Source organism: Erinaceus europaeus, chromosome 7 (genome assembly GCF_950295315.1).
Source record: "Erinaceus europaeus chromosome 7, mEriEur2.1, whole genome shotgun sequence".
NCBI lineage: Eukaryota > Metazoa > Chordata > Mammalia > Eulipotyphla > Erinaceidae > Erinaceus > Erinaceus europaeus.
In genome coordinates, this window is record NC_080168.1 from 7,290,025 (window position 1) to 7,310,088 (window position 20,064).

A 20,064-nucleotide genomic window follows, 5' to 3' on the forward strand; every position below is an offset into this window, starting at 1 on the left:
CTCTGGGACTCACTATCATCCTTTTGATCAATCTGCCAAGCCTTCCCGGGGCACAGCCCACCACTGCTACCTGCTGGGATGGTGGAAGAGCCTAGCTCAGCTGATGGTGGGGGACTAGTGAGAAATTCATTTTTTCTTTAACCTTCTTGTTCTTTTGGCTGGAAAAAAGTGCAAAGATCTAAAAAAAAAGTTTCCTAGTTTCTATGTTATTATTGGAACACCCTCTCAAATAACAATAGCAGATAGAAAACATGAACTCTGGAAAATGTCATCCAGATACAGTTCCAAGAACTCAGCTCCTGAAAATCTCTTGGGTTTTATTGATCTGGGAGAATTGTGATCAACAGCAAAAGCAGAATTTCCAGAGTCCTTGAACAGATCTCTTCTTATGGAGAGCAGCAGCTGTAGAGACTGCCCCACTCTCTGACGGGAGGCTGGGTCAACCTACTCTCCTACTGGAAGAAGACTGGTTCAGTGCAGCCTAGAATGTTCCTAGCTATAACCATGGACTACGGTAAGCTCATATTGACAAGGATACAGAAATTACACAGGCTCCTGTGCTGAATATGAGTAGACATGGCCCTCAGTCAGATCAATGGGGTTTAAAGTTAATGGTATCAATATACTTTTCCCATATTTGGGAGCTACTGTGCCCTCCCTAATCCAGTTTCTAGTCCTATGCTCAACTCTGACACCACCTTCCCAGACAATACTTTTGTCCATCTGCATGTCAGTTGTCGGGTTCAGGCAAAAATGACTGAAGTCATGGGTCACATGGAATATACCTAAAATAGACTTCCTAGCATCTTCCCAAACAAAGGCCCCTGGTTTCATCTGAAAGAACAAGTCTTATGGAAGGCTACACGTCTTCCATATACATGCAAATGCTGGGCTCACTGCATGAACCACTGAGGCAGAACCCAACTGACTTCTGAGGGGGAGCTAAGCTTTGAAAAGGGCATGGTTTTTCAGATGGGGCCTTCACATTTACTTCACACTACAATGACTTCATTTTTCCCCCTCACAGTAGAAAAAACAGGCAAACTCATGAGACTGACATGATTAATAGATCCAGCTAATGGTGACTATTAAATCAGATACACTTTAGGAAATCTACAATAATTGTTTGAAATTGCTCCCTTTTCTTTTTAATTTTTTTATATTTATTTATTTCCTTTTGTTGCCCTTGTTGTTTTATTGTTGTAGTTATTATTGTTGTTATTACTGATGTTGTTGTTGTTGGATAGGACAGAGAGAAATAGAGAGAGGAGGGGAAGACAGAGAGGGGGAGAGAAAGACAGACACCTGCAGACCTGCTTCACCACTTGTGAAGTGACTCCCCTGCAGGTGGGGAGCCGGGGGCTCAAATCCAGATCCTTACCCCAGTCCTTGTGCTTTGTGCCACGTGTGCTTAACCTGCTGCACTACCACCTGACTCCCTAAATTGCTCCCTTTTCAATTGCAAATAAAAATAAAAGTCCCCTGGTGGCAAGAGAGGAGATTTTCACCTAATGTCTCCCTCCCCCTCATGAAGTTCCCTTCCATGCTGCCTCCCCATCAGTATAACGTCCCCCTCCCCAGGATCCTCCTTGTCCTATGTCCCCTGGAGAATTTGGTTCACCTTCACCGGCTTGGCACCTTCTTCATCAGAATTTTTGAATTCAATGCACACAGTTATATTTCGTGCCTGAAATCACAGCAAGGAAAATGGAAATTAACTTCCTGTTAAAAAACCACCCAAACACAATCTAAGTGCCTAAATTAGAGAGATTTTAATTAAATCTGATAAAAGTGGAGTAGTTGACTCTGCCCTGTGATGTTATCTATGGAAGCAGCAGAAGGGCATATAATAGAGAAGACAGAACTCATCTTGAAAGGGGACAGGAATGCTACTTTTATCTTTAAAAATCCCATCTCCTAGTTATGTATTTTTCCAATCTTTGGGAGCTATGCTCTTACCTGATCCAGCTTTCTAGTCCCATTCCCAAATCTGACACCACCTTCCCAGACAATACTTTCAGCCCACCTGCATGTTATCTGTTGGGCTCAGGCAAAAATCAATAAAGTCATGGGGTCCGTTGAACATACCTAAAATATACTTCCTAGCTTCTCCCCACATGAAGACCCTTAGTTTCATCTGCTCTATTCTTACCTTTAGGTTCCTGATAATTAAACAATTTGTTCTGCTTTATATCTTACTGCTTTTCAGTCACCAATTTGCAGATGCGACCATAACACTGTCATGACTTTCCTAGGCTGACAGCCTCACCAATATGTCCTGGAAACCCACCTCTGCAGATCCCTGCCCCACTAGGGAAAGACAGAAACAGGCTGGGGGTATGGATCCACCTGTCAACATCCAGGTCCACTGAAAAAGCAATTACAGAAGCCAGACCTTCTAGCTTCTGCACCCCATAGAGATCTTTTGTCCATATTCCCAGAGTGATAAAGAATATGGAGGGGATGGTACATGGAACTCTGGTGGTGGGAACTGTCCTCTTCTCCCACAGTCTTGTTAATCATTATTAAGTCATTTATAAAATAAAATATCCCACCTCCTGTTATCATGCTTGGTAACCTAAGTTAGGAAATGAATGACAACTACTGGATGGTTTCACTCATACGTGCAATATAGAGAAACATATAAATTTGTAAAAAAAAAATTTTTTTTTAAAAAAAAGAAAGAAAAAAAAAAAGAAGAAGCAGTTAATCCATCTCTAAGACCTTGGAAGAACTATGATAGTTACCCATGGAAAAATGGGTACTTTGGTGGCAGAGACAATTTGAATCTGTTACCCATATTATCTTATAATCATTGAAGTCAATGTCAAACCACTAACAAAAGAATCCCACCTCCCCCAGAACTCTATTATGTAGGGTTGATTTCAGAAAGAAGTACGAATGTCATAAAACTGCATTTCCTTAAAAAAAATTTCAGGTGAAAGTCCACATTTCCCTTATTTAACATTTTTTTAAATTTTAAAAGTGTATTTGTTTATTTATTATTGAACAGAGACAGAGAAAAATTGAGAGGAGAGAGAGATATGGAGGGAGAGAGATAGACACCAACACTGCTGATTCACCACTTAAGAAGCTTTCTCCCTGTAGGGAGAGACAAGGGGCTTGAACTTGGTTTCTTGTGCACTGTAATGTGAATGGTTAGTTAACCAGGTGCACCACTGCCTGGCCCCACTTATCAAACAGTTTCTCCAAAGGATCGTTTATTCCAAAGTGCTGACACACAATGGCTTACATTTGAACTTACAAGAAACAATTCTGCATTTAAAATTTTTATTTATTTTTACTTTTTAAATTTTTCTGATTCTCTAGAATAGAGAGAAATTGAGAGGAGACAGAAAGAAAGAGAGACACTTGCAATAGTATTTCACCACAAGTGACGCTTCCTCCCCTGCAGGTGGGGACTGGTGGCTTGAACTCAGGTTTCTCTGCACAGTAACTTGTGCCACCACCCAGCCCCGAAAATATAGATCTATTTATTTATTATGAAAGGAGAGAGAGGATCAGCGCACTGCTCAGCTCTTGTATAAAGAAGTGTGTGTGTGGGGGAGGGGGGGCTTAGAACCTGCAACCTCTGGAGCCTGAGGCTTTCAAGTTGGTACTCTAATAGGCTGAACTATCTCCCCAACCCAAGGGATCATTTCATTATGGTCTAAACAGGCTGAAGAGATTGAAGTCTCACAAACATATGCCATACCTTATTGAAACATTTCTGGCTGTCATACTTGAGGTGTTTGGGGTAAATGTAAACTTGATTTTTGTAGACTCTGTAAGGACGGCAGTACTTTGTTGAGTCATACACAAATTCCTCCACCTCCACTGTGGGTTCTGGCTGAGCCATCTCATTGAAAGGCTTGACAGGGATAAAGGACGATGTTACACAGTCTTAAGAAATCAGAAAATAAGGATTTGTCACTTAATATAGTTCTACTGAACTATACTTAACATATCTTTAAAATACACCCGTTCAAAATAGACACCCCAAATTTTGATAGCGACTTATATTCACTTCTGTGAGCATGAAACAGTTGTAGGAGGCAGGCATGAGAGATTACTAAATTCTATAATTATTAACAACACCATGTCTCAGAAACTGATAAATCTTTTAGAGTTATACTGTTTTTTTAAATTAAGTTTATGTCAAAAGTAAGTTTTAGTTAATTATCCTTAGACTATTCCAACCATGTACTTTAAAGATTACCATCATTTTTGCTACAAAATCTTAAAAACAATACAGACATTAATACATATTTCTATAGCCCTCTCTGTTACTATGTGATATATATATATATATATATATATATTCTTTTTACCAGCGATAACCATGGAGAAAAAGAATATAAATCTTCCTATTATTCCATTTTGTTCAATATGTGTGTATTCACATATATTCAAAGGTATAGAGGATTAAAGGATATAATCTATGACCTTGCTGGATGTATGATACATACCAGATAGCATATTAGACTGCCCTGAATATTCCTGTTTTATGACACTTATAGTCTGTCTTATGGATAAATAAGGAGGTCAGATTTTATAGAGGACAGTGAATTCCATTAATCCCAAACTTTATTCTATTTTGTTATATTTTATTAATAAATCAATGATTTTGTAATATTTTGTAAATATTAATTTTTGTTATATTTTATTAACAAATTAATAATTTGCCTACAGAGTTATCGCTGGGTCTCGGTGCCTGCACTATAAATACATGGCTCCTAGAGGCCATCTTTTCCATTTTATTGAGTAGAACAGAGAGAAGTTGAGAGAGGAGGGGGAGACATAGAGGGAGAGAGGAAGAAAGATACCCACAGACCTGCTTCGCTGCTTGTGAAGTGACCCCCCTGCAGGTGTGGTGACAGGGACTCAAATCAGGATCCTTGCACTGGTTCTTGTGCTTTGAACCATGTGCACTTAACCTGGTGCACTTAACCGCCCAGCATCCAATCCCAAACTTTTAAGAACCCCTGTTCTCAACTGTGTAATCAACTATCAAACCAATCAACCAACCAACCAACCAAAGGAAAACATTTAAGTGTTTAAAACTCTATCAGTAAGTTATGACGTCATTATCATACTTGGATATTCCAGAGGGATGTTGTCCACAGCAATATCCAAGCTTCCAGGAATGATTTGTGTCTTGCTTATTCTGTCAGCCCTGTGGAAAGATGCCAGCAAGGAAACACACAATGAACTATTCCATTCGTCAAGAGAAAAAAAAAAAGCAGTTAGTTGAAGATTTAAACTTTGATAAGAGTAACAGCAGAAACTTAAACAATCCTGGAACTGATTTAACATCACTAACTTTGGTTTGGAAAGTAAAATTTGTGGGCTGTTACAAATCAAAAATCAAAATCAGGGAGGGATTTTGAATATTTTAAATTTATTAGTACTTGCTTTGCTAGGGTATATATATCCATATCTTTTTTTTCCCCCCAAATACAACTGCAAATAGATTTTGCAGGGATCAGGCAGTGGCACACCTGGCTAAGTGTACATAGTACTAAGCACAAGGACCTACTCAAGAATCTGGGTTTGAGCCCCTACTCCCCTCCTGCTTCACAAGTGGCAAAGCTTCTGGGGATGCTTCACGAGTGGCCAAGCTGGTCTGCAGGTGTCTACCTCAACTCTCCCTTTCTATCTCCCCTTCATCTCTCAATTTCTCTTTGTCCTACCCAATAAAATGGGAAAAAATCTGGAGGCCAGAAGCAGTGGATCCATAGTGCTGGTACAGAGCCCCAGTGATAACCTTGGAGGCAAAAAAAAAAAAAAAAAAAAAGACAGAAAAGAAAAAGTGAGAACAGATTTTGTTAACCAAAAGTGTTTCTAGAAAGGAATTTGAAAAATACTCAAGAATACAGGCTTATGGAACTGAAAATGGGTGATTGTGGAAAACCTGAACTAAAAATTGTAATTTTTTCCCCCTAAGACAGAAAAAGAACATTGGGAAAATCTCCCTATTTAAATATTGAAGTTTCAGAAAACTCACTCATTCTCACTGCATACTAACAGTCGATTTTGTTCTGAATATATAAAACCAACTGATGAGAGACAGTTGTGATCGAATGAGAGTAAAGAGCAAAGGCTCCCTCACAAAGCAGAAGGCTAACATTTCAAGGCCGAATCCATCATCATGAGCAAACTTATCAGCATCCGATGTTGGATACACATAGTCTTCATTTAAATGCTGTGACCTTTATAGCTTTCTGTTTTGGCCCTCACTTTCAACTATCTCTTCCAAAAGCTTTTGGATAATGGGACCACTACAAACTGTTTGATTGACAATAAATATTTGTTCTGCAGTTTCAGAACATGACTCTAAAATTCCCCAACATTCCTCCTCAATATTGAGAGGTGTCTGTGTCCCCTTCCTCTGAATCTGGGTTCTGTGACAGCTTGAAACAGAAGGAGGAAAGAGAGAGAGAGAGAGAGAGAGAGAGAGAGAGAGAGAGAGAAAAGACTCCCAATTGCTCTCCCCTGCCACTGCCATGCTGGAAGAGACAAGATCTTCCCTCCAAGGCTTGCACAGTCTATGGACTCAGTAACATAACTTCAGTGGTTATTTTACACCACTAAGTTTTAGGGGATTGTTACACAGCAACAGACAACTATCTTAGCTCAAATGTTTCACACCGCCTCCACGAAATTCTGGCAATGGTACCCTTAAGATATCACTTAAACATATGTGAAGTCAACTCTAAATGCTTCCTGAAGGGAGTCTGAGTGTTTAAGAGTCAACTAATCAGACGAGTGTTTATCTTTCTGTAACAAATCAATAGCAAGGGTGCTGATGAAAGTAGTTTTGAAAGTATCCCTCAAATCCTACCTTCTATAATCTGTCACGAGTTTAATTAGGTCCTCTGTTGAAATCTTACTACTTTCTTGTCTATACAGTGGGGAAAATCTTGAGTCTCTGTCCACATTTCCCTGGTTGTCCTTAAAAACTGATCTGAAAAAAAAATACTTAGGTTAGTATTTGGATATTGTTTATGTAGTCATGTCTTTAAGTTAGCTGTGCTAATTCAATTAGCGCATGTATAACAGAAAAAAAAAATCTACTTTTACTTATGTAAAAAAATGAAAATACTTCAGACATGTGTTTTGTTTGCACACAATAGTTGTTATTTTTATTTCTTCTCAGCTTTGTATCCAAAACCATGCCCCCACCGCACATTGCGGTGCATTTATTGATGACGTCTCATATTTAGTAACCTATCAAAGCTTTGGAATCTTAGGGAAATAGAGGATGGAACACAAGTTATTCTTTTCCACCATTTTCTGAAAACGTCTTAGATCTGTGCAAGCCATCCCAAAATTTTAGTGGCACCATTCGAGTTGTAGAAAGAAAGTAAGGGAATACTTGTGGCTGTACGGGGTCAAACTCTTAAAACATTTCCATGGAGAGAGACACATGTAAAATGTGGAGGACCTGGTGTTAGAAATCTCCCAGTAGAGTTTGTGCCTTGTCAGCAGGAGGCTGAGAACCACAGGGAAGCATCATGGGAAAGGCTGCTCTTGGGTAGTGGAGAGGTCCTGACATCTCTCTCCTCTGTCTCTCAATTTCTCCTTCCTCTCTCTCTAAAATAAAGAATGAGAGATGCCCCAGGGAAAGCCATTCAATGGTATTATACAGGTACAATGTTGTGGGTTCATTCCCCGAGGCCACATTTTTTAGAAAGCTAAAACAGGGAACACCCCTACCCAAGTCAGAATTTTGTGTTAAATAAACGCCATTTACTTGGGTCACCTTCTTCGATCCACTTCAATGAAACTCAAATAGTTATTAATAATTAAAAAAATAAAAATATAATTAAAAAAATAAAGTGCTATGCATTTTACAAAATAAGTAATACAGTACACATGAAAGCCATTGCTAAAATAAAATATGTTCTAGCTGAAACATACAGTATTTTTGACCAGTTAGCAGAGTGGTGCCAGGCAAATTCCTGCTGACATACATAACATATTTAATGTTGGTTTTTTCCCTCTCTCAGTTCACCATAGTCTGTGTCTAGCAGGTAAAATCAGATGTATGTATAACTGATTTTTCTCTAATGTTAGAGAAATGTTGAATTTTTACTTCTTCTAACTCAAGGGCCTTTGCTAGAATACTCTTATCACTCTTGAAATTTATCAAAGACTTTGACACTCAGGCTGAAATGTTCAATTAAATGGATATCAACCACAGAAGAAGCTTTAATGCCGGAAATAGAAAAAACAGGCCAGAAATGTATCAAAATGATATCTTGGACTTCTTTAATGCTTCTTGTCATTTCTCTCCATTAAGTACTAAGTGTGAAAAAAATTCCTCATCAAACAACACTTGGAATAGTATAAATATAGTTAACTAAAAAGGCTATTTTAAATTTAAATATCATATAATTCTTTCGTTTGATATATAACATGGTGGAACCAATATAAAACATTGATGTTCCAAGTCTAGAAAGAAATAAACTGAGTTGAGCAGTAGTTTACCTTATTTTGTTTTTATAGAGATACTTCATTTTTTTAAAATAACAATTAAAATCTTATTAAGGGTATGCTTAGTATATCATAAGGCTGTCCTGTGCTCTAACATACTAAGCTATCCCACTGTCCTGAGCAACCATTTATTGTACAGTGTGTAAGGACCCAGGTTCAAGTCCCTGGTCCCCACCTGCCAGGGAAAAGCTTTACTAGTGGTGAAGCAGAGCTGCAGGTGTCTCTCTGTCTCTTTCCTTTTTAATCTCCCCTCCCTTCTCAATTTCTCTCTGTCTCTGTCCAATAATAAGTAAATACATAAGTACCAATTTAAAAAAGACTTCTTTTGCTCTTATCTAGCACTCTGTTCTGCAAACTGCTCACTTATATTGAACGAGCACAGTGTGGTGGAGAAATTCAGGGCTGACGCATTTACACAGATGGCTTCTGCAAGGCTGGGACACTGTGCCCAGATTCAAGGGTAGCAGTTGAGCAAGCATTAGGCAAGTCTCAGAATCAAGATAACCGGGGTGTGAGAGAATGGAATTCTGTGTTGCCTAAAAGGAAAAAAAGAAACTCTGGTTTTCCTGGAGGCTTTATTCATGAAAAACCTGGATAGTCATGTGTGGCAATCAGTGGACATAGTTTTGCGTCAATGGAAGAGGAAACATGAAAGCAATTTTCAGGCAGGCTACAAATAGGTTTAAAAAAATGAATGATCTAATCATTCAGCCACAAAATGACAGCCAGAAGGAATTGCAGTGGGAGACACTTGAGTTTTGATCACTGGAAGAAATTACACAGAGGTCGGACAACCCCACTTGCCTCCAGGGTTATCGATGGGGCTCAGCGCACGCATTACAAATCCATTGCCCCTGGCGGGAAATTTTTTCCATTTTTTACTGGATAGGACAGGAAAACTGAGAGAGGAGGGGGGAAATAGAGAGGGAGAGAGAAAGACATCTACAAATTTGCTTCGCTGCTTGTGAAGTACCCCCCCCCACCCCCCCCCCCACACAACCCCACAGGGAGCCAGGGACTTGAACTGGGATCCTTGTGCAGGTCCTTGCACCTAGTACTATGTGTACTTAAACCGGTACACCACTCACTGCACGGCCCTCAATAGCATTCCTTAGATCACAACTGTGGTCTAGCTTTTGTGTGAACGTACAGATTAACAGATACAGTTTTTATTTTAGTGTTATCCGGTTTAAAGAAAACACAATGGTATGGGCCAGTCCACTTAGAATGTCAAAAGACAAAACAAAAGAAATAAAAAAGATGACAGGCCTGGATTTAGGCAATAGTAAGTGCGGAGAATTCCACTTAGAGACTGCCGGACTAGCTTCGCCGGCGGAGACAGACGACCAGGGACTCATGGCTGAGCTGTACGCAGTATCTCTTTATTCATGCAGAACGCAGCACAATCTAAGCCAAACTAAACTAAACTAACTAAACTAAACTCACAATCCTGTCCTTATGTATATACTTGCCAAGTAGGGTGTAAACAGGATGTGATGTAGAGAGGGTGGAGTGAAAAGTGACTGGTGCAAATCAGGGTGTGACAAGGAGAGGGGGCAGAGCAGGCGAGAATTCTACCACTGAACCACCAATGCCCTGGAGGGAGGGTGGTGCTTGTTAACAGTGGTTTACGTAAATAGACCGCAGCTTTGAGTGGGATTAAACCAATGCCATGCAGGCATGCAGGTGCTTAGTTAACAGTGGTTATGTAAATAGAATACAGTGGTAAGCAGGGGAGATTAAACCAAATGAAACAGAAGAGGTTTTCAGAAGCAGAATTAGAAGCATACCAACAAGAGACACAACACATTTACAAGGGTTGACTTCTTCCCAAATGAATGAGTGTTGTGTGTAAAGTGCCATTCACATATATCTGAATATGTTCTCTTCCTAGGCATTCTATCCCAGTGATGATCCTATTTTGTTGTTGCTTATGCATAATGGAACTATACCTGTTGGAAAAAATAAGATCCAGCACCTAACTGACATGGGATTAAATGTTCTACACTGACTAGCCTCTGTGTATTACATCAATTGGGGCTGACTGGGAGGAAGTTAAAACGATCAAAAGAGAAGCTGTCAAGTCTGAGCTTTTTATTATCAGTTTATTTCAAGGGTCATTCTGTTTTAGGCTGTGCTCAAAGCTATGTTTTAAAACAAAGTGCAATCTAGAAGACATAATAGAGAATCAACAGTATTCAAAAGGTACTGAAGCATGTCGGGAAGCAGCTGGCTTATGTCAAATTGACATTAAGTAACAATGAGCCCACTGATTTGATCAATGATATTGAAGCTGTTTCAATTTTGTGATGGGGAAATCAAATTGTTCTCTGGATGGATTTTGTACTTAACTTTTTTTTCCTCCAAGATTTCTTTACTTAGTGAGAGAAAGAGTTAAAGAGAAAGAGAGAAAGGATCAGAATTTAAGAACATAGCAATGCCAAAGATCAAATTCTAAATCTCTGACAATCATACAAGCCCTGTGCCCAACTACTGGTCCATTTGATCACTAGATTTTGGACCTTTTTGGTAACTAAATAATCTCAAAGGCCTACAGTGAAATCTTTACATTTATGACATGAATTTTTCTCCATTGCCAGGGCTGTTCATGCAAATGTACGTCCATTTCTCTACACAAATTGATAGTGCAGATTGCTTCCTAACCGCCAGCCAAACCACCAGTTAGGCATCAATATAACATGGGGTTGTGGTTCTTTTGGCTTTCCTGTCCTAGACATAATTACTCCAATAGTTGATAATACTGTCAACCTCCCTAGGAACCCAGTCTTTCTTTGGTTGTTGAGATTTATTTATTTATTTATGAATTTATTTACTTACGAGAAAAATCAAGAGAAGAAACAGCTCATCTCTGTCACCTGCTTGTTCCAATGACTCAACCTACTATTGCTTCTGGGGCTTCAGACATCAAGGTGATGCTCTTAAATAGTTGAGCTATATGATTCCATCTATGTTTCTTCCAGAAAATTTTGCTAGACAATTTTCACGATGGTTACTTCTTTTCTTAGTGACTTAGGCTCTCTGACAACGTGTGAGTCTTTTATTTCAATTCATTCCCAAGATTCTCCAATAACCCAAAGATATTTGAAAGGGGAACTTACTGAAGTGATTCTGATGATCACGTGTGACTTTTAATAATGGTTACAGTGGAATAATCACTTGTCACAGTTGCTATATTTTGATGGGTATAAATCCATGCTCATTAATCCTAATAGTCAATAAGATATTATCATTTCTCTGCCATACATTTCAAAAATGAAGTCAAAACAGACCATAAGTATTTCCCCAAGTATACTTGGCCAGTCAACAGAGCTGAACATAACTCTCTAAAATAACTGCTTCTAAAACCAGAACAATGCTAGATCCTTACCAAGAAAATACATTCAAGCTGGTAGGTAATTTTGCTCTATTGAAATATCTTGCTTTTGCCAAGGACATCATGCCAAGGACATCATGCCCCTATTAATTTTCTGTGGGTGGGGATTTGAGAATATTTTTCAGTCTGTATGAAAAGGTTGGTTACTGAATTATAACTATCCTTTCTGTTGAACTTTACAACAAATAAAAACAGTTTAATTCACCATAGAAGGCTGAGTATGTCTAAACACCATCATTTTCTTATAGGAAATTCTGGCATTAGTTGCCCTTATTGGGAGGGGGAAAGGAAGAGAGATAAAAAGACATTTCTGGTCTATCTCTGCCCCAAACCTTTAACAGTGAGGTTACACTTACTGCCCATGAGAAGTGTGTTGTCAGTTACATTCTGTAGACTGATCCCTTGACACTCAAAGAAGAAACTTGCCTAGTTAAAAATTTCAGCCTAATCTGGAGCATGTTTGGGAGAGCCCAGTTCCCTTCTCCCTCACTACAGGACAGCTTGAGACTTGAAGACTGTGTGAACCTATCTGGTTTACAGCTCCAAAGTGATGCACATATTAGTTGGGATGCAATGGATCGACCTTCTCGTGGTGCATCCCAAGAGTACCCATTCATTGGGGAAACTGACGATCCTTCCTAGCCGACTGAATCCACATGGATCCCAGTCACTTTCAAAGCCAGCAACAAGCAGCTCCTGACAGCTTTCAACCTGACCTGTTGACTGGCTACGGAAGAAGGGCAAACGCTAGAAGAAGAAGTGGGTTCTGATAATGCTCACTGTTGGGTGCTAACAGACCTAACAAAGAACATAAAGCAGGTTCTCTCTTCCTTCTGAATTTTAAAAGTTATGCCAATGGGACAATGTTATCAACATTCTTGTTTTGAAACATTAATTAACCTTTTTTTTTCCCCTGACCTTTTCCCTTAAGTTTATGCCATGATCTTTTTCCTTTAAGAAACTGCTAGGGGTGGGTGGTGGTAAGAGTCTTAAAGCTCACAAGTTACCATGCGCTCATGAGGACCCAGATTCTAGTCCCTGATGCCCACCTACGGGGGAAGTGCGGTGGTGGCGCTTCACAAGCAGTGGCAGAAAGGGAGGTGTCTCTCTCCCTATTTCCCTTTGTTTCTATCATAATGAAATAAATAAATATTTAAAAAAATTGAAAATATTAGTCCAGATGCAAGGGAGTCAACGAATCCAAAAGTAGTTGATGTTTACAGAGAACCAAAAAGCAACTTCTGTCCTTTATGCAGATGTTATCTATCCCACAGGACGGCTCTGCTTTCAGTGCCCACATAGCTCAGTATTTCAATGACGCTCAACAGGCTTCGGAAAATCTGGATGTGCCGATCATTATCAAAAGCACTGGGAAAGTAAGTGATTAATCTCATGGCTTCATTTTTTTAAAAATTATCCCTATTTATTTATTAGATAGAGACAGCTAGGAATTGAGAGGGAAGGGGGTGATAGAGAGGGAGGGAGACAAAGAGACACCTGCAGCCCTGCTTTACCACTTGTGAAGCTCTCCCCCTGCAGGTGGGGACTGGGGGCTTGAACCTGGGTCCCTGCACATTATAACATGTGCACTCAACCATGTGTGTCACCACTCAGCCCCGTATGGCTTCATTTGAATATCCTTCTAATGACCCATGTTCTCCACGTAGATAAAACCATGCAGCCACTTAAGACTTTATAATCCTCTGACTACATTTTATGTCCATCTGTCTCTCAAGACTGACTTATGTCAGGGGCTTGTTAAACCAAATATACATTGCAAAGACGTTGGGGTTTGAGTGGATCTTACACAAAAACTGTAACATACCTGGGGCCACACACACATTGTGCACAACATAGCCTCAGTCTGTTAGGAGTTGTGATACTACCTTGTCTAGTCGAGTATATTATTTCTGGGAAGCTTAAGGTCTTTATGAACGTAAACACATCAGCATTCTTCTAGATGTTGGTATATCAAAGACAACAGTGCTCAATGGTGTTCAAATCAGAGGCTTCTAATTCTGAGAGTTTCTGGTGTGTGTTTCTATTGTGTTGGCTGCAATTGTTCACCTACCTGACTGCCCAAGCAAATGGCATGCGGTATTTCCCCAACTTGCTACAGAACTGCCTGTTGGACTTCAGTATCTTTTGTGCCAACTGTGGAAAAAAAATAAAAATAAATAAATTGTTTGGAATATCACTTTTGAAACTATATGTACAAAGGAGCATTAATAGGTAAAATATTGTTTTATATTATGGATAGAACCGGAGGAGATCATGCTATAAAATAGCTAAGAGGAGAAATTCTGATCATCTCACAAAGTGATATATATATAAATATATATATATATATTTTTTTTTCAAATGAACACAAACCCTTAGATTCTAGTCGTAGAACTCAAGTCACCAAGAGAGTAAGTGGGGAAGGACGTCAGGGTGGAGGAGATGCATGGGGGCTGGTGGAATGACATTGGCATTTTGGCGGTGGTTGGGCTATGTTAACACATATCATGAAAAGTTGTGAAGTTGTATCCCCAAAACATACAGCTTTGTGAACTCAATAATAACCAAAATATAAAGCAGAGTCATTACAAATAATCTTATCAACTTAGTGTTTCCTTTTTAAAATTTTTTTCCATTTATTTATTCATTTATTTTTTTCATTAGAGGTATAGTTCCTTAACACTTTTGTCACTAAGGGTCTGTGTCCCTACCTTACCCTTTTAGATAACCACTATAGCTCTCCCACAGTCTTAGACATGAGTTGACTTTTTTTTTTTTAACTCATAATCATGTTCAATTCTCTATAAATATTTCATCTTCTCTTTCCTTTCCCTAGGAGTTACTTAAATTTAAAATAGTTATCTATCTTACTTTTTCATTGAGTTGAACTTAAGCATTGTTTTCTTAGTCAATTGCACTTCCTTGTTCCTTGCTTTCAATCAGACTAATCTGAACTTTTCCTTATTGTTAATTCTTTATTTGTGGCTAAAGCTTTATCTACATTTAGAAGTAATTTCTACGAATAAATGTTCAAAAGCCAAAGATAAGCCAAGAATATATATATATATATATATATATATATATATATATATATATATATACTTTAAAAATTACCTGGTGGCTATTAATGCCCCTTGTAAGCCAATTATTTTGAGGGCCATACTCATCAAACTTATTAATTCACCATCAGAGCAATGTGATATTATTTTTGGAGAGCAGTGGAGATTACTTATAAAAATATCATTACCTTGTTGGAGTCTGGATTCTTAATATAAGGTTCCGCCCCACTTGCAATGTTTCCCGTCAGCACTTTCTCAATTTTGGCCACCAAAACAATTTCCGAATGTGGATTGCTTACAGAAAATATTGCCTATTTTCAAAGAAAATAGCTAATAAGTATTCAGGAAACGGCATTGAAAACATTTACAAAATTCCACTTTTTTAAAAGGACAGCTTTAAGGGAACTTAAGGCTGTCGGAAAAGTTGTCATGCACATTTGCACAGAAAAAGACATAGAAAGATATGTCATGACTTTTCTGACAGCTCAATACTTGGGAACTTGCTCATGTTACATGTGGCATCTATTGGTGAGAACAACACAACAATTAATGCCCCTGAAGAGTTAATAAAATTACAACCTGCTTTGGAAACTTTAGCCATTCCTCGGGAAATCCTTTGACATGAGGTTCATCTGATTGTCTGTGGGTGACAGTGTTTCCATTTTCCAAAGCCACAGAAGCCCCTGAAAGCATCTGCCTGACAGCTGTGTGGTTTAGGTCGACATGGAAATCTGCAGAAATCTTCCTGTTGTCTCTGAGGTCATAAAGTGCCACGCTCACAAAGAAAGGCTCAATCTGTGGGGAAAAGAATGGAGAGTTTTGACACAAAGTCATTATCCACCTACACTGTAACACAGAAGTTTCCAGAATTCTTTTTTCCAGGTGGTGAGTTAGACCTCAGTATTGTATTTCATTAGTTTCTTTATTCTTAAGTGATATTAGTCTTCCTGCCAAACATTCTCTTTTTTTCTTTTTTCTTATTTTTAACCCCTTTTGTTGCCCTTGTTTTATTGTTGTAGTTATTATTGATGTCGTTGTTGTTGGATAGGACAGAGAGAAATGGAGAGAGGAGGGGAAGACAGAGATGGGGAGAGAAAGACACCTGCAGACCTGCTTCACCGCCTGTGAAGCGACACTCCTGCAAATGGGGAGCCAGGGGCTCGAACCGGTATCCTTACACTGGTCCTTGTGCTTTGTGCCACCATGCGCTTAACCCACTGTGCTACCACCGGACTCCCAAGTATTCTCTTTTGTATGTTGTACTGCATGCATGCTCTTGCCATATAAAACTTTCTGTATTTCCTTCATACTAACAAAAAAAGTATTTTAGTGGCATTAGCAGTGCCACTCAGCCTGTTTCCTCTTGATCAGATCAGGTTATATTTCTTTTCACAATAATGCCCTGGATTGATGTTTGCTGTCCATGGTTTATTATATTAAGAATATACAAAGACAGCTCTCTATCCCACCACCTGTAATGTTCAGGTTGACATTCAGTCCATAGTGACATCTGCTGATTTTCTCTTTCACAGTCTCCATTTCTTCCTTGGCCTTTCTGGAGATATATTTTCCCACGTTCTGTCACTCATTAAACCCAACCTTACCAGTGATAACTCCTGAAGAAATCGAGAAAGTCAAAGCTACCAATGGTGATTCTTTTTTTCTTTTAGCTCCATCACTTTTCTACACACTAGTGGGGTTGGTATCTCTCTTCTCCCTAACATACTTATGCACTTTTGAATTTGTGTTCGGTATTGGCTCAAAGATATCTATTCTACTCAGTTTCTTACTATTATTTACTGGGAACTTCAAATTGCCCTAGGGGTTGGTTACTGGTTAGAGACACTCCTTAGGGTAGCTCTTAATTTCATTTACTTATTTATTAATATTTTAATTAATTAATTTATGCAAGAGATAGGAAGAGAGAGAAAGAACCAGATGTCATTCTGGTACATGTGCTGCCGGGGACTGAACTCCAGACCTCACGCTTGAGAGTCCATCGTCTTATCCACTGTGCCACCTCCCGGACCACATCTTGATCTTCATTTATTTTGCACACTTATCTTTTAAATCTTTTATTTATCTGTTTATTGGATAGAAACAGAAAGAGAAAACTAGAGAAGATGGGGACATGGATAAGGAGAGAGAAAGAGAGACACCTGCGAGCAATGCTTCATCGCTTGTGAAGCTTATCCCCTGCAGCTGGAGGTTATAGGAGCTTGAACCTAGATCCTCATGGACTGTAGTGAGTGTTCCACCAGGTACATCACCACCCAGCCCCATTTTCTGTACACTTGTTAATCCAAAAATGTTTGGGTTAATCTTGTACTTTCTATACCTCAGATAGAAACATGTAATTTCTTTTAGTGAGGATGACATTTAGAAAAGTAAGTATGAGTGCTTGTTATGCTCATTTATTGAGACACACACACACACACACACTACATACATATGTAGATACCTATATGCATATATACATGACATATACACAGAACATATCTACCATTGGCCCTTTATCACTATACATGAAGGTTTATTTATAAATGTCCTGAATTCATGTCAACACCTTCATTTTCAATTTAAATACTGAAGGCCTATATTAACTTGCTTGTTCATTAACCAATTTACTGTCTTCCCTTAATTGCTTCTTCTGCACCACTCTTCACAGTAACTCCCTATTCCCACAAGCCTAAGAGCAGATCACCTCTGTGCTTCTGGAGAGCTCTGCAATCACCCATCGTCTGGAGATTGGAGATGCTTATCCAGAACCAAGTCTCTGACCCTTCCCTTAACCTCACAGCACTGTGCAAGGAAGGGGTGGGAGCAGGGAGATACGAAGTAAAGGGAACATGGGGTAGTAGAAGATGGAAAACAAAGTCACCACTCTTGCTTGAGTTTTAAAGCAGAAGTAGGAATTAGCTAAGATGTAGTTAGTTAGAAGGGGCTTCTAAGTAGACTGGCTGTATAGGGTCAGAGCATTAACATGATATTGGAATGGGTAAAAACATTAGGATGTGTTTGTAGACATGAGAATCACTAAGAAGGTACAAGGGGTTGGAAAATGTGTTAAATAAGTATATATTGGCTATCTGGAGAGAAAGAGGCTCACAGGGGTAAAAAAAAAATAAGTGAAATAACTGTCCCCCAGGTTTGGGGACATAAATTATGTCACTAACATATAAGATAAAAATATGGGGTTGTTAGAAGTCATGATATATTTTCTGCATAGAAAAATGCATCATGACTTTTTTTCTTTCTTTTGAAAAATATTTTATTTACTTATTAGTGAGAAAGATAGGAGGAGAGAAAGAACCAGATATCCCTCTGGTACATGTGCTGCCAGAGTTTGAACTCAGGACCTCATGCTTGAGAGTCCAGTGCCTTAGCCACAGTGCCACCTCCTGGACCACTTTTTTTTTTTTACTGGTTTTTTTCTGGTTTACAGTCAACAGTAAAACACAGTACCTTGTATACGTGTAACATTTCTCAGTTTTCCACGTAACAATTCACCCTCCTCCAGGTCCTCTTCTGCCATCATGTTCCGGGACCTGAACACCCCCTGCACCCCTGGCCCAGAGTCTTTTACTTTGGTTCAATACACCAAACCCAGTATAACTTTTACGACATTATCACACTAAGATGAATTTTGGATGGCGCATTGAGAATAATTTGTATAGGTCATTCTATTGTGATTTAGTTACAGGTGTTCTGAGTCCAGCTGATAAAATTGGATTAAAGATTAGAGATACTGAAGATATGAAATAATTGGATTGACATACCTGAAGTGTTTCTGTATGTGAATTCTTGTTTAAGTCACAAGATGGTGGAGTGGAGTTTGAATAGTACCTGGGAAATCTCAACATCGGATAAATGTGGATAGGAGCAAACAGTTCACAAGGAAAATTGAAGAATGGAGAGAAATTTAAGAAAACAAACATTTTTAAATGCTGGGGGAGTTTCATGCAAATTGAAAAAGAAAGATTCAAGGGGCTGGGTGGTGCCACACCTGGTTGAGCGCACATGTTATAGTGCTCAAGGACTCAAGTTCGAGCCCCCAGTCCCCACCTGCAGGGGGAAAGTCTCACAAGTGGTGAAGCAGGTCTGTAACTGTCTTTCTTTCTCCTTCCTCTCTGTCTCCCCTAACCTCTCAATTTCCGGCTGTCTCTATCCAGTAAATAAAAGACAATAAAAAAATTTTAAAAAGAAAAAGATTCAAGAAAGAGGCAGGGAAGTGGCTCATTGGGAAAACTGTGTGATTTGAATGTTCAAGGTCCTGGACTGAACCCCTGACTCTGTGTGTGATAAAGAAGAGCACTTTCTTTCTAACAGAAAATCTAAATAAAGCCTTAAAAAATCAAGAAAGAACTTTCAACTAAAATAATATCAAATGCAACAAAAACTAGATAAGGTATTGAGACAGATATACACATGTATTCAAATAGCATGTTCATATTATATGTATATACACACATATATGTAATTACATACATACTATTAACTATAGACTTCTACAGATAGAATTTGTTAACAAAAACCAACACTTTTGTTTATGTTATTCAATTTCTAGCTGATGCCTATCATAAGTATTACTTGGATGAGAAGGTAAGATATAAAAGCCACCTCAAAACACAGTTAATATTGTACAAACTCAAACTGTGTATATTGCTGAGTATTTACCATGTTTTTTTTTTTTTTGCCTCCAGGGTTATTGCTGGGGCTCGGTGGCTGCACTGCAAATCCACTGCTCCTGGAGGCCATCTTTTCCCTTTTGTTGCCCTGGATGATTATTGTTGTTGTTATTGATGTCATTGTTGCTGGACAGGACAGAGAGAAATGGAGCGAGGAGGGGAAGAGAGAGGGGGAGAGAAAGACAGACACGTGCAGACCTGCTTCACTGCTTGTGAAGTGACTCCCCCTGCAGGTGGGGAGCCAGAGGCTCGAACCGGGATCCTTACTCCAATTCTTGCACTTTGCGTCACGTGCACTTAACCTGCTGCGTTACCTCCTGACCCCCAGTATATCACATTTTTAAATATGAACTAATATGGCTAGCCTCTAAAAGGAACATTAGTTTAATTATTTATTATTAGCAATACCTGTTAGCTACCTTAC

The 20,064-nt window shown here is 39.0% G+C and overlaps 1 protein-coding gene across 3 annotated transcripts in view; it reads right to left on the minus strand.

Annotated features, from left to right (window-relative positions):
- Positions 1 to 20,064, minus strand: part of DOCK10 (dedicator of cytokinesis 10) — a 309,226-nt gene that overhangs the window by 82,792 nt on the left and 206,370 nt on the right. For all 3 annotated transcript variants that reach the window (XM_060193683.1, XM_060193682.1, XM_060193684.1), the window contains exons 12-18: positions 15,532 to 15,747; positions 15,141 to 15,263; positions 13,965 to 14,047; positions 6,845 to 6,967; positions 5,097 to 5,176; positions 3,716 to 3,903; positions 1,622 to 1,687 (exon numbers count right to left, since the gene is read on the minus strand). In XM_060193683.1, coding sequence (XP_060049666.1) covers positions 1,622 to 1,687; positions 3,716 to 3,903; positions 5,097 to 5,176; positions 6,845 to 6,967; positions 13,965 to 14,047; positions 15,141 to 15,263; positions 15,532 to 15,747 — 879 coding nt within the window. The remainder of the gene's footprint in view (positions 1 to 1,621; positions 1,688 to 3,715; positions 3,904 to 5,096; positions 5,177 to 6,844; positions 6,968 to 13,964; positions 14,048 to 15,140; positions 15,264 to 15,531; positions 15,748 to 20,064) is intronic.